We start from the raw sequence: 15,719 nt of genomic DNA, 5'->3' as shown, positions 1-15,719 counted from the left end.
ACTTTTTACTTTATTCTTTTTTGTGTATGCGCCCTGGACGGGGGTTCAGGTCGGGGGGGCCCTGATTTGTCCTGGACACAAGCAAGGGGGGCTTGAAGGAAAAAAGGTTGGGGACCGCTGTATTAGATGATTCCCTGCTCCAACACACCTGATTCAAATAAACGGGTCGTTAACAGGCTTTTGTCCGAGCTTGTTAATGAGCCGTCTATTAGAATCAGGTGTGTTGGAGCAGGGCAACATCTAAAACACGCAGGGAGGTGGGTACCGAGGACCAGGATTGAGAAACATTGCATTAGGTCACCACTGCTGCGACACAAGCACCACATTTAGGCTGCTTCAGGCAATACTTTTATTTTATTCAAAAAGGTGTACATTTTGCTTATTGTTTATTTTCATACATTTGTGTATTCATTTAATTTACGGCAGAACTTTGGGATGGAGTAAAATAAATGTGTGCTACCTTTAATTTCAATTGATTTGAAACTTTTTAACTAACTTTGTGACTAAGTCCCATTTTCAGCTGCTACTGGTTGCTAATTGGTAATCTGTTCAGACACGTAACTCGGAGAAACTGATGCGACGTTACTTCCAATCAGTTTTCCATACAAAGTCTTTAAATTATAAAATCCCACACGTCTTCTGAACACAGTCAAAAACTGTTTGCTTCCCAAAAATTAGCAACACATGAACTTATATATGTTGTGGCCAGCCTCGACCTTTAACCAATACGACCCCTGGTGTTCAGGAAGAATAAACCAAGAAAAAACAAAATGTAATATATGGCTCCTACAGGCATCCTACAGATCTAACATTTTCACAGAAACACTATAGTATTATTTCATTTTAAAACTCAGTCCATTAAGCCGTATAAAAAGTCAGCTAAAAACACAACTAACCTTTAACTAAATGAATAAAACGCCTAACCAATATTTTACTCTCGGCAACCAGAATAAAGTTGAACATTCTTGATGAAATGGAAATTTTACCTTTTAAAATTTCACTTCAATCACTTTGGTTTGAGTGAAGAAGCTGTGTGAATCTCTCACTGCCATCTGGAGGTTTATTTCAGTCCTCGTCTACAACGACACAATACTGCATCACTGAGCTCTCATGAGGTAAAACGACATGAATAAAAACAAAAAACACCTTTTTTACATATCTAGACAAATTGATTCACAACAGAAATGCTCAGACACTCACCTCACAGTTTCTCGAGGTAGAATGTTTTCATGCAAATCCCTCACCATCCTCCTCCTCCTCCTTCAATTTACCAGCTACTTAACCACACGACAAAGTATAAACCCCACACAAAACCAGACTAGTATATACAATCCCAGTGTGACATGCTGGTAAATCTAAAACCTAAACAAAAACCATCAACAAATATTAAATAAAACCTTTAACAAACATAGCTATTTATTTGTTTTTCTTAAACAGCACTTTTGGCTCAGTAAATAATGAGTTATGTACAAAAAGCTGAGGTCAGTTTCATACATTTCATAGATCCACAAAATTTAAAGGAGCTTTTAAATTGACAGGTAGTGTGTTAATATAAATAGTCAAAATAACTTTGGTTTGTCATTGACGTAGCATTCACTTGAATGAAAGATTATGGGGTGCAACCCAAAGACTTTGCCACTGATAAAAGTCTTATTCTGTTGACGTCTCTTTCTTGCCAGCTGTGCTCATACTCCTGTATCCTGCTCCTCCTCATCGTCCTCCTCCTCTTGCCCCAGTGGCTGGTAGAGTTCGTTGCCCATTGGAGGGAAGGCAGACGGACGACGCTCGCCCTCCGCAGTGGGGGCTCGACATTGGGAGTTTGAATCCAGCTGCTCGGTGGAATTGCACTTGGTGTACAACTCACGGTGCATCTCCTGGACGCCTCCCTCCTTAGAGTGAGCGCTACGGAGCCTGCGGTCTTTCAGGACAGAATGGATGTAGCCAATGGGAACAGGCAAGCTTGCAAAGACGATGAGCATGACAATCATAGCCAAGGCCCAGCCTGGATACTCGAGAGTCATCTCAGAACCCTGAAGAGACGAAGGGACAGAGCGTATCAGAGAGAGAGGGAGCGAGGGAGGCTAAGATGGTAACAGAACTACTCTGGAGTTATGGAGCCTTTTCACTATATAGAAGCTATAATAACATCCATGAATAAGAAATTTGGCCACATGATTGGTGTCGAAGTTAGCAAGAAGACCTAGGTTCATGATTCGGTCGGAACAAGGGCCTTTCTGCTTGAAGTTTGCATGCTCCTTGTGTGCATGTAAGTTTCTATGGGTTATCCGGTTTCCTCCCACAGTCCAAAAACATGCAGATTTGGGGATTAGGCAAATTGGACACTCTAAATTGACCGTAGGTGTGAGAATAGATGGATGTTTGTCTCTATGTGTCCCTGTGATTACAACCAGGTTTTGTAGAAGACCATCTCTAAATGCACCACATGTCAAACCTCGAAGCAGATGAGCTCCAGCAGCAGAAGAACACAACAGTGGACACTTAAATACCTAAAGAGGTGGCTGGTGAGTGTATAATCGAGACTTAAAGCAAAGTACTCACATTGAGCGCACATGTTGAAAGAACATTACGTGTAAATGATAGTACAACGTGCTTCGACAGGCTGACACAAACGCTGTGTATTTCAAATGATGCACATTAGGTCCGGGCAATGGGGCAAAAAACCATTATCGGAATTAAAAGAATTAAAATGTTGAAGAAACCACTTAATTGTGACTTAAAAATGCTGCTGAACAGGCACAAAACAGCAAACAGAAACATTTGAATTTGAGGTAAAAGCTTTCAGAGTAATTATGTGTTGTGTCTCAATTATGTGTTTGCCCAATATGTAAACATTATATTGATGTATACTGAATCATTGTTATCTGATGCTGAAGAAAATTACAGCATTATGACATACAGATGAAAGAACATATAGAGAGGTGTCATGGTTAAACTGTCACACATACATAATATTATTTGACATTTAATTCTCTTGTGCAGTCAAAGTACTTACTGTGCTTTGGTCCCAGGCCGTGTACGTGGGAGATTTAAAGACCATACGCAACAAACTGGCAGCCAGAAGCCCAATCATTGCCAGCAGACAAACATATTTCCAAAGATATTTGTACACCACTGGAGGGCGCCATTTGAGCATGACTTCAATATCATCCATAAAGCTGCAGTGGGGAAGTAAATAAATATATCAGGAGCACCTTTTAGAGCATGACAGATAAAGGGAATTAAATGGCACAAATTTAGCAAAGGCAGTCAAATGTGTTCTCTTCTTACCGATCAGTTCCATAAACCCACGACACACTGAAAGTTTCAAAAATGACTACAATGATGAGCGGCAGAGTTGCCGAGTAGTCATCAAACATAGCCACAAAATAGTTGCCCGAGCGCTGTGTGAACAGCAGACCTATCAAGAAGCCCAAAGCACAGCTGGAAACTGAAAAAAAACAAATAAGGTAGAAACTAGTTAAGGTAAGTACATTTGGCATCCGCTACAAGACACATACAGCTGCTTTTATTTCTTTTTTTATTTCTGATGTGAAAAGCTGCAGTGAATAATTTTTCTGTTATAATTGCTGCCTCGGTTTGGTCAGTGTGAGCAGAAATGGTGTAACACTATTTCACCTGAAAACAGGCTCTGTCAAACAATACTATCAGACCTGACTGAGGGAGCGTTTGTGTGTATACGTCGGGCAGTGCAGGGGAGGGTGGGGGCAAGAAATAAATAAATGGCACAGCTTTTAATTGCTTTTTAAAAACAGCAGAGTCGCTATTTTTTGTCTGGATTCTTAAAAAAAGAATGGCCGCTCAGTATTAATTCAGACACAAGACAAATTATTTTATATAACTGTATAAATACTACATGTAATACAGGGTTCGAGTTTTTTTTTTTTTTTTTAATTATTCAAAACAATAAGCTTTAATTGCCAGTAATAAAGAGCAATGTGGCACATGTGTTCATTTGTGTATTAATACCAGTGAGTGCAGTCCGGTGGCGTCCCAAGAAGCTGAAGTTGTCCATAAGTGGTGTGAGGATTCCCTGCATGGTGCCAAACATGGTGCTGAGGCCCAGGTTGAGCAGCATTAGGAAAAACAGTGCTGACCAGAAGGGGCTGGCCGGGAAGAGGGCCATCACCTCAGTGAAGGCTATGAATGCCAGACCTGTCCCTTCAACGCCCTGCACTCACACATGGACAGACAGCAGAGAGACAACGTGTCCAAAAGTGTATTTTTAAATGCAGACTGGTGTGTAAGCATTAAGGCTGTCAAACAATTCATTTTTAATTCTTAATCGCAATTAGTCGCATGGTAAATCGTGGTCTAAAATTTTATTCATTTGCAATTCACAACAGTTTTGAATATTAACAATGTAAAGCAACTCTTACTATTCTTAATCAAATAAAGTTACCTTATAAATGTGATTTATATCAGCAGAGTCGTAGCTTCACTCACTTATTTTGACATTAATTAATCCCAATGAACATGCTGACAGTGACAGCTATAATAAAAACACGAGTATTTTGACCCCATGATTGATGGATTTGTATTTTCTGTTGCCTTATCACGTGTGTTTTTGTACCACTTAATACTATGAACAATGTTTATACAATATAATACAATACCTCTACGTTTAAGACCGATGATGTTTTTGTTGTCATAAATTAAACAATGTGATATATGATGACTTTTAGTGCCTCTTTTTTTTCTGTTTCCTTTGTCTCTCCTTTCACTCCTCTGTCACAGCGGGCCTCCATCTCACATGTGTTTTCATCCTCATGTCTGCCGGACACTTTTTACTGCACCTCCCGGATTCCTGAGGGGTCCTGGGAAACTCAGCAGTTCACCGACACACTATGTTACACTGGTTGACTTTTATTTATTTATTTTAAGTTATCCTGTGTCGACACCTGATGAAGAGACTCTCACATGTCTTTCCAGAAACATAAATCAACACAAGACACGTATAATGGGTTTAATTAGAGTGAGACTTCACACACTCTTTAAACATGAGTTTGACATAACTGTGTGTTTGCTCTCCCTGACCTTATTCATCTCCTCCTCCAGGCTGCAGTCAGTGATGTTGGAGCTCACCACGGAGCTGTAGTGACTGTACCAATCTCTGTACTCAGGCAAAGACACAGAATCCGGATCGGTAATGTTGAACGAAGGCCACCAGTGCTGTTCAGGTCCATGTGATGCCACGGAGCTTAGCAGACCAAGATTTCTGAAAGAGAATACGACATGAAAACACACACTGTATGTATATGCATGGCAGACAGTCCGGCTGACCACAATGAGACTGACGCTATAGTGTGGTAGTCAACAGTGACGTTTACAATAGAAGCAGTGTGCAATATTCAGTATAGAAATAAGCAATAGTATATGGTAAAATAAACAAAATACTGTTAAAAGTGGACACGTCTGAACCTCCATACACTCTCTTTTTCTTTTTTATGTCTTAACTATTATTAGGTATGTTCATTTGTTGAGCACATTTTCTCAAGAAAGAGTGCAAAAAAAAGTCAACATGAAAATGAACTCATAAATTTGAAAATAAAGGTTTAAAAAAAAAAAATATATATATATATATATACACACACACATTTAATTTTGGCTTCTCCCTCTCTAGTGGTTGCCACAGCAGATGTTTGATGTAGCAGAAGTCAATAAAATAAATACAAGAATATAAACAAAACAATGGTACTAAAAACACTAAAAGCAATTATTGTTCAAATCTTCTGAAAGTGCGTTTGGCAATAATGTCGGTTGATCTCACATTGGGCAGAAGACTGTACCATGGATGAAGAGACACTGAATCACATATCACTGAAAATGATCGGTCACCTTTTGTGACCAGAGGTCAGGCTGGACAATATGACGTGAAACGTTGTATTTTGGAGCAAGGTCATGGATTTCGTTGTATGTTAATGTGGTTGTGCAAAAAAACAATACAACTACATGTTGCTAATGATAAATCAAGGGAACACACACACACACACATACACATACTTAGCCACGCAGCGCAGTGCAATGTTCTTGGCACGGAAGCCCAGCACAACAAAAACTACCAGCGAGGCCAACACAGACGTCATGAAGTTAATGCCAGAGACCATCAGTGCATCCCTGTGGCAGTTGTTGTGGAAGGGATTGTAGGAGGAATATGCGATAACGGAGCCGTAGCCCAGGCCGAGGGCAAAAAAGACTTGTGTGGCGGCCTGTCGCCACACCTGCACATTCCCCCAGATTTCCAGCTGAAAGACGGCACAGATATATTATATATATTATTATAATCACAAAGATTCTGGTTAAAAAAAAAAAAAAAAAGAGAAACAAACTAAAAAGTGGGCTTACTTTAGGATAAATCATATAGGTGATTCCTTCAACTGCACCGTCCAACATCAATCCTCGAATGAGGAAAATAAAGAGCACCACATAGGGGAAAACTGTGGAAAAGTACATCACCTATGGAATTAGGAAAAACAAGTGGAGGAGTTATTGACAGAGATTGAACATACAATCCATATGCATGTGTGTGTGAGTGTATAATTGCTTTTAAGTAGATATGTATTGTTCTCTTGTAGCCATGGAATAAGCTTTTTATATTAACTTAAAACTGTAGTGCACAACATTTAAATATTAACAAACGCCCTTAATTGAAACCATTGTCAAATGAGTTCACACAACGCTCACTAAGCCGATCACGTGTTTCAATCAAGAGTCTTGTGTTTGTTGAACTCTGCGTTCTCACATTACCTGCCCCTAATTATCTCTTTTTTATTCTTACACTCTAGACCTTAGTTTACATTAGTTTGACATTTTAGGAAGTGGTGGAGCAGACTATACTGATTTACCTTTGCAGAAGACTTGATGCCCTTGATCATTGCCAATGACACAATTGTCCAAGCCGCCAATAAACAGCCGGTCATGATGGAGTTAAGCTCTCCAGATTCGTCGATGGAGTTGGTGATGTTAAGAGCCTTGCGAAACCAGAAATATGATGTTGCAGAGCTGCTTGCGCATTCTTTTACTGTAAATTGAGAACAGTTTCACCATAATTGACTTGGATATGTACAGTATGACTGCTCATTTTGTTTATCTCCTCAGTACCTGTGTCGTTAGTGGCTACATCAACTGGGCACTGCTCCCAAGGTAGAGGATACTGAAAAGAGTTACCCATGTAGAACAGGCTCCATGCAATGATAACATTGTAGTAAAGGGCCACGTAAAAACAAACCTGGAGGAGAAAATGTTTTTATCAACATTGACACAAAAAGCAATTGAAATACACAACAGGAAACTATATGTGCCGACTTAAGATAGGATAAGATAAGATAAGATAATCCTTTATTAGTCCAGCAGTGGGGAAATTTACGTTAATGTAAATGAACAACAATGTGACAAATGCATTTTGTCACTAAAACTGACTGGATCTTAAGCAATGGTGCTTTTTTTGTACAATAAACAAGTTTGAGCTTTATTATGTGGAAAGAAAAGTGCTTGTCTGGTCTCTGTTTGTATAAAGCATGTATAAAATGGTTATGATATGGACAGAGCCATTTTTCTGATGGTAACATATTAAAAACAATGACTGTGCATGCTGCCCCCATAAAACAGCCACCAAAGCACAACCGCTTAGCCAAGGTGCCATAGAAATAGAAAATTAATTAGAAAACCAAGAAGAAAAGTCCTCACACCATGCAGCTGGAGTAGCCAATCCCTGCCAGTTTTGGGGAGATGTGCTTCCACACACCGATGCTGCCCTGTCGAATGCTCTGGCCAGCTGCCAACTCCATAAAGAAGAGAGGAACCCCCACGATCAGGAGAAGAAACACATACAGCAACATGAAAGACCCTGGAGGGAAGACAAGGGTATTAACAAATGACCTCTTCTTCATCTTCATCTTCATGTGTTTCTTTACAATGTTTAACTTTAACCAGTGTGTAAGAATAAGTGACATCTATTGATGGGACTGTGGACTGTAACAAACAAATGACTCCTCTGCTCACTGCAACTCAGGGAACTGTGATGACCTTCGAATATCAGAACAGATGACGTTTTTCTTAGTTTGCATGTTAAGCTTTCACTTCAACAGCCCGAAACAAATCTCTGTGCTGTAATTCTACAAAAAACAAATGATCTTTATTTCAAATAAATGATTACCCTTGTTAGATTTGTGTATATAGTTTTGAAGGATATCCTTTGTGAGTGCACATAAAAATGTGAACGCGATTACATAATTCATTTCTGCCAAAAAAACCTTTTAATTGTAACACACTGGACTTTTAAACCGTATCATGTAGTTGTGTTCGGCTCAGACTGAAAATGGCCTTAAAACAGGCACAATGTTGATGTCGCAAGTCCATATGTACTCACCTCCTCCATTTTTATGGCAAAGGTACGGGAACCTCCATACATTTCCCAAGCCCACGCTGAAGCCCACCTGGGCTAACACGTACTGGACTTTGGACCCCCACGCGGGCCGGTCTCCGTCATTTCTCTGTGCTTCACTTGGATCACTTGTTAGCTGAAGTTCAGACTGACCCTCACCCAGCCAGCCTCTGTCCTCGCTGTTGTCTAGGGGAGGCTTTCCTGTCTTGTATAAAGAAAAATGAAGAAGAAGAAGAATGAGTAAAACTCAATTGATATTGAACCGATAGACAAGCTTAAATTTGCTAAAAATGCATTTTGAGGAGCTGTAAAGCTTGTAGGAGAATATTCTTTGGACGTTTTAGCATCCGTGTTAATGGACAGAAAAAGCCCTGTGTGTAAGACAATGAAAACACGGACACACAGCACGTGTTTGTGACTGTCCACAGTAGTCTGTAACAATATTTAGAGTCTAAGGTGTCTGGGGAGACTGAATAAAGACCCCTGACTGTCAGAAAGAGGGAACAGGAAGACGGCCAGTCTTGTGTTTTTGCTGTTTTTGTGTCACATGTGTGCTAAACCCGCGCCTCTGACCCACTATAGAAAACAACATTTCTTTTTAAATAAATAAACAAGGGTGGCAGGAAGTGAGATCATGTCTGTACACAGGGCAGTTTCTCAGAAAATGTAAAAAAAGAGAGAAAAGAATGGAAACAGGGGCTTTTATTCTGAAAATAACGCTTGTTGTAAAGGCATTTGTCTTGCTGTCCCAGTGTCATCTGACAAAAATAGAACATAGGCATTCAGTGGAATCCCTGGGTTAAACATGCAGTGTGAGTAAAGATATTTACAATAGACAACAATTTATAGTTATTTTAAAGATAAATTCAAAAGGTTCATTCAAAATGTCATGTTGAAAGTGCAATAAATTCCGTTTGTGTCCGTTTCTGATATTTAGGGGTTGACAGTCTGATTAAACCTTTAAACCCTAAACGGATGTTTTCATTTAAACCGATTAACATTAAACCCTGTAATTCGTTTTACTGTTGTGGCTGACCCGTTTATTTTTGAGTAATTCAAGTCATAAAGATACAAGACCACTTTTGCATTATTGATGGCCCAGAACAAACTCTTTCAAAAGAAGACACAGAAAAACACTGCTAAGTGAATAATGGTGGAGTCACACACATGCATGAGGGCAAACGTGTGTTTAACAGCATTGCTGTACTGATTTTATCTTGAGCCTTTGTTCAGTCTTTACTCTGGTTAAGTTACAAGTGATATAAACAAAACGGTTTTACCAATTTCTGCGTCAGGTTAATGATGCGGCTGCGTAACAACGTAACATAACATCAGGAATGTTACACGTGCCGTTTACCATCGGCAACCGTAGGTTTCGCCAAATCCACCAGTCACTGAAATCTTACAGCAACATCACAAATGTGTGGTTTGGTATGTTAAGATTAGATAGGACAGTGCTTTATTTGTCCCACAATAGGAACGTTTGAACGTATGAAATTAATATTTATAGTGAAAATTGTAGAAATTTGCACTGATATGAGGAACAATAGTTTATGACACAGAGTTTACACTTTCAAGAAATTAATAATTAGCAAACATGTGAAAAGTAATTGATTCTTTCTGTTATCTGTTGCATTTTTACCTTTTAAAGACGTTTGTACGTTTAAGATTATCTTTTTCAAATATCTTGTATTTATTGTATCTGTATAGTACATGTTGAAATCTATTCTATTACTTAAATATTTTAATCTTATTTATTTTTTTCTCTCCTTTTTCATCATAGGACCTGTACATTTCTTTTATCTGGACTTGTTTTGTTTTTCTTTTGCTTATTTTAACCATAAAAGGACCAGGGAATGTCCTGTAACTAAGTGCTTTTACCCCTTTAGTTTCGCAATTACACTGCCTGGCCAAAAACAAGGTTGCCACCTAAAAAAAAAGGGGTCACATCGTTGGACCGCCTTAAGCTTTGATCATGGCACTCATTCACTGTGACATTGTTTCCATAAGCTACTGCAATGTCACAAGATTTATTTCCGTCCAGCGTTAATTTTCCACCAAGATCTTGTATTGATGATGGGAGAGTCGGGCCACTGAGCAAAGCCTTCTCCAGCACATCCCAAAGATTCTCAATGAGGTCAAGGTCTGGACTCTGTGGTGGCCAATCCATGTGTGAAAATGATGTCTCATGCTCCCTGAACCACGCTTTCGCAATTTGAGCCTGATGAATCCTGGCATTGTCATCTTGGAATATGCCGATGTCATCAGGGAAGAAAAAAATGCATTGATGCAATAATCTGGTCATTCATTATATTCAGGTAGTCAGCTGGCCTCATTCTTTGGGTACATAATGTTGCTGAACCTAGACCTGACCAACTGCAGCAACCCCTTACCTATTTGCTTAGTTAAATCCAGGTGGCGCCTTTTTTTTTGGCCAGGTAGTGTATAAGAGGAAGCTTTAAATGGCAACATAGAACAGCAACTGTGAGTGGAGGAGTCTTCTGTTTGTTACAATCTGCAGTCTTACAATTCTTACACATTTGAAAATACATAGAAAAATACATATACTTTTATTATTAAATATGATACCAACTCAAATGCAGATAAAAAAGAAAAAGAAAAAGAAAATTAGATGAGCAAACTACACTTGCAAACTACACCCTCATACTATGACGAATGGGCCACATCCAAAATGACTTTGCATGAGCCAAACTGGCTTTAGAACATGACTCAGCTGGATTATTTCTATGTGCCTGTTCTGGTATCAGTGGGTGAGGATGGAAAATTACAACAGGCGTGTGACCCAGAGAGGCATGTGGCTGCACAGGACCACATGGCCACATGGCCACATGGAAACATGCATGCACAAATGGAGAGGAAGGAGCAGCCACTACCACTGGACAGAACTGAGGGTGTGAGACATGTGGGAGAGAGCGAGAGGGGCAGTGCACTGGGGGGCGTTAGGTTTGCATTGGTTCACACTGTGGGTGGTACTGAAGCACATGGTAAGCCATGCAGACAGAGTTGTTAACAAGGAGAGAGACTATTAGAATGTTTCGACAAACACTACTGTGTTCTACAAAAACTGGTGAAGAGAGGGAATCTTTCTTCTTGGCAGTATAAAGTGAATTCACTTTGAAGCTGTTAACGTTTGTGCAGAGTCATTTCAAAGACATAACTCTCCAGCTAGGTAACAAATGTTGTTCTCCCAAAAAGAAGAAATAAACAGCCTGAACATGACTGTGTGATATTTGAGCCAATGATTTTTTTGACCAGTATTGGACCATCCCTACATTGAGGGACAAAAAGCCATTCATATCTCCAGTTTCAACAAAACCTAACCCCTAAACAGTGCAGGAAAGTGTTTGGCAGTGTAGGAGGAATCCAGGGTACCAAGGGGAGAACATACAAACTCCACATGTCAAAGCTCGAGTCAAAACCAAGAGTTGAACCCTGGAGTCTTCTTGCTGTGAGGCACCAGTATAGTAACCACCACACCGTAGGGATTCCTTAAGCAAATAAGCCAAATATGTGCTTCTCAAAAACAAAATCTTCCCTTTTCTTCCCTCATTTGTAAAATCAACCACTGTAAACCACTGATTTTTGTCATTTAGACACAATGTCCACATTGCTGCTGAAAATAGCTCCACAGGAAGCCTGTGTACGTCTTCTTATTGTATGGCAAAGAGAAAAGGAACACTTTGATGACATACTATTATTGTTCAAAACTATATGAGGCCAAGGTATTTGCGCCACACGCCGCCGCCGCCGCCTTATACTTTGTTCTTCATCTATACTGTTTGTACCTATTGTTTTCTCATGATATTTGTTGTTGGTGCACATATACTATACTGTTGCTTACTGACTCCGCCTCAGCAAAGGTAAACAACTTTGTTAGGAACTTTATTTGTGTAAACGACACCTCTCTCTTCTCATTATTGCGGTTTGTTCTTATGTAGCTGTCTGTGTTCTTTTTAGTTGCTGTAATGTGACATTGAGTGAAAGTTTATTCACTAATAATACATTTAACTATTATCATTAAAATGCTCCTCACCATTTTGACATCTTAATAGAAGTGGGAAAATCTATTTAGTCCTAGATTCTCATCCTTTTAAATATAAATGCCTTTTTTAAATTTGTCATGATGCCTTATATCTTATATAACACACTTTCTATTGCATTGCTTTTAAATTGATTATACATTTACATTTTTTCTTTCAAAAAGGGGACTTTTCCATTTCCTTCTCTTTTCTAATTTTCATTTGAACAGCCTAAACAAATCATTATCCCTAATCTTAACGATAAACTTGAACAGTTTAAGTGAGTCACTGTAGTAAAGATCTTTTTTGTTTTCTAATAAGACATTGAAATGAACATACTCTTTTGTGTACATACTGTATATTGTGAGGGTTAATGTCGTTTTCCGACACAAGCCTCTACAAACATTCATAAGAAAGTCCATTTCATTTAACATGTTTGAAAGGGAGGCCAAGTGTTTTCTTTTTGGGTTCTTTTTCATAAATGTACTTTTGGCAATCTGCCCAGTCCGGGCCCTCAACTCTGTACCACTCCATCTTCACTCAAGAGTAACATAAACAATCATGCTCATTGGGCCATCAAATAACTTTCCATACTTTTTCCAACTTTCACTCAAGCAAACAACTCTGGGTTAAAGATCAGACTGCAGAACTTGCATTATGCGTAAATAAAACTTGTGGAGTAATGTCTTGATAAATAAATCTAGGTTGAGTCAGATCTGAAAGCCAGTCTAGATGTGCTGCCTTGTAAAGATCACATAAATGTGAATCACTCGGTCAGACCACGATATATATACCACTGTATGTGAATTACAAACTACAGAGAAAGAAAGAAAGCACAGCCATGGCTCCAAAACGCTGCAGAATGGGAGCGACAACATATAATTAGCTGTTTATGTTGGACTGAAGTTCATCTCAGCAAGCAGGACCAAGACCGTACGCGGCTATAAGTTACCAACCCCCCCAGAGTGTTACATAACATGAGTAGCTGTCAGTCACACTAACTTAGCTGATGCCTAGGTTCTATAGGATTAAAATACCTCTGCACACAGGTTGTGTTATTAAACAATACAGAAAAAAAAGGATTAGGATTATTTATCATAGTTTGGGAAACAAGCAGAAACAGAGCAGCAGCGTGTTTGTAGGCAGCTATTAGTGCTGGCTCTCCATTAGCTGTGGGACAAATCCTGACAGGAACATTTCCTGTCAGGATGTTCTTAACCACAGTGAAAGCCATTCACAATATTGATGTATTGATATTAATAATGTTGTAAAAATCCGATTTAAACTCTTAAAATGTCCCTAAAACACACTCATAAACAGAAATATAATCTACCTTCATTTGGTTTGTAGTTTCTAAAATTTCCATTAATCTTTTAGTTCCTTGGAAAACACAATATTAACATTATTATTCCAGAAAATCACATATCAAAACATGTTCTAGTAAAAAATAAGACATTATTATTAGACAGAGGTCATTATTAATTAGGAGGTTCTGGGATGACTGAAAAGATGCAGGCTCCCCCTTGTGACATTTCAAACTCAAATACTGGGATGTATGATGGCAAACAGGCAGAAACAGTAATGATTTACTCTATTTAAGATTATTCCAATATTGAAAATTCTTCTTAATGTGAGTGGTTTTTATTACAATAAACAATGAACGTGTACATTGTCACATCTGAACTCTACATTGTTTCATTTAGAAAAAAGATAATACAGATTAGATTTTTGTCCCTGCTTTACGTTAGCATTTCCACTAAAGTATATGAAAACAAATAACTTTGTTTCATACTTCTGTACGGAGCACAGTATATCTACAGTATGTGATGTTAGATCTCCATAGATGGATAAAAAGGAGACATAAAATGAGAACATACTCCACAGCTACACAAAGGAATAAAATATCAGACTCAAAAAAAACCCCAACATTTTTAACTTATTATGAAGAGGAGTTACAGTTTGTACAATGACACGAGGCTATGACAGTGACATGACAACACATATGTTAAGCTACAGATATGTGGTGATACATATCTGTGTCTGAACATGTGGTGGAACAGTGTAAACTCCTGTGAGGAAAACACACTCTGCCAAACTGAGATTATCCAGAGTCAGAGTCAACCAGAGTCTTACCAGGACTGGTTCAGTAGCCGATTACACTCTGGTGAATAACGGTTAGTGATACAACAGTATCAGTGCACAACATCACAGGGAGTGACAATAACAAAAGAAAAAAGTATTAAATGTGACTGCGAGTGAACGGAGTCACGTTTTTAAAGTGTGTGTTGTTGTGAACATACCATGCTGCTGACAGCGCGGTCCAGCACAGGAGTAGAGTTTCCAGCAGCTCTGGTGGTGTTGGTTGTCCCTCTCACAAGGAAGGATACTTATCTTTAACAAACCCGTCTTTGTTTTAGTATTATTCGGGGAAAGAAACAGGCTTGTAGTGAGAGGCAAGTCTCGACTGGACGGGATTTTTATTTTGGTCACAAAGTCGTGGCCACGTTTTTCTTGCACTGAAACAAATTCACGCTGTCGTCGCCAAGTCAAGGAGTGAAGCAGTTATAGTGCAGCTGGAGCCGAACTGCCCTCCCATTACACACACACACACACACACGCCCTTTTAAGGACTCCCATTGACCCCCCCAGTCATTCTTGGACAGCAAGAGTTATCCCTACAGTATTCTGAGAACATTATGGTCTTACAAAATCAAGAGCATAAGAGACAAAAAAGAGACGATGTGTAAAACTTTCTTAGTACTATTTCCTATTTAAGTAAACAAACAACCCCCAAAAAACATTACTGTCAGTGACAGAAGTAAATGCACAAAATATTCAAACATCATATCAACATAATAACTTCTGATAAATACAATACAAATAGTTAATTAACCCTCCTTTAAAATATATACAAATAAATAAATAAATAAATAAATAAAAACATTCAACAGACAGAGAAATATAAAAAAAAAACTCACTGGGCAGAACACTTTGGAAATAAGGAGAGAGATAAAAAAAACATGAGTGAAGCATTTTTCAACTGAGGGGAAAAGCTGTTAAGCTTGACCAGTAGGTGGCGCTGTGTGCTGCATCCTCTCTGAATACCACACTGACTGCAAGTAGCTACTATCTCATCAACAGCAACAGCAGCACCAACAAAATGGTACATTTTGAAAACAGCACCTCCTGGTGGAACAGAAAATACTAAAATAGTTTACGAATCCTGGTCCAATCTGAACCAAACTTGCTAGGATTTATGATAGTCCGGCCATGAATGG

At 38.9% G+C, this 15,719-nt stretch overlaps 1 protein-coding gene across 1 annotated transcript; it reads right to left on the bottom strand.

The window, feature by feature from the left end:
• Positions 1–1,394: 1,394 nt before the first annotated feature.
• Positions 1,395–15,018, bottom strand: slc6a16a (solute carrier family 6 member 16a). Its single transcript, XM_058654700.1, has 12 exons — positions 14,742–15,018; positions 8,387–8,606; positions 7,707–7,864; positions 7,120–7,246; positions 6,864–7,039; positions 6,364–6,474; positions 6,022–6,263; positions 5,056–5,236; positions 3,988–4,189; positions 3,289–3,448; positions 3,014–3,176; positions 1,395–2,030 (listed from the first exon to the last, which is right to left on the bottom strand). Exons 1-12 carry the CDS (start codon positions 14,742–14,744, stop codon positions 1,686–1,688), a joined length of 2,088 nt encoding a protein of 695 aa, XP_058510683.1. The 5' UTR covers positions 14,745–15,018; the 3' UTR covers positions 1,395–1,685.
• Between the last annotated feature and the right edge of the window lie 701 nt (positions 15,019–15,719).

Source organism: Solea solea, chromosome 16 (assembly GCF_958295425.1).
Source record: "Solea solea chromosome 16, fSolSol10.1, whole genome shotgun sequence".
Lineage (NCBI taxonomy): Eukaryota > Metazoa > Chordata > Actinopteri > Pleuronectiformes > Soleidae > Solea > Solea solea.
Note: the sequence above shows the minus strand (reverse complement) of the source record. Positions and strands in the feature narration are given on the sequence as shown.

Bases quoted from the DNA above. Each gene is read 5' to 3' on its own strand.
- slc6a16a (XM_058654700.1), bottom strand. The intron at 3,449-3,987 runs GTATTAATACAC...GTTTTTTTTCAG, and splicing joins CCACCGGACTGCACTCACTG to TTTCCAGCTGTGCTTTGGGC. The intron at 3,177-3,288 runs GTAAGAAGAGAA...TCCCCACTGCAG, and splicing joins TGGGTTTATGGAACTGATCG to CTTTATGGATGATATTGAAG.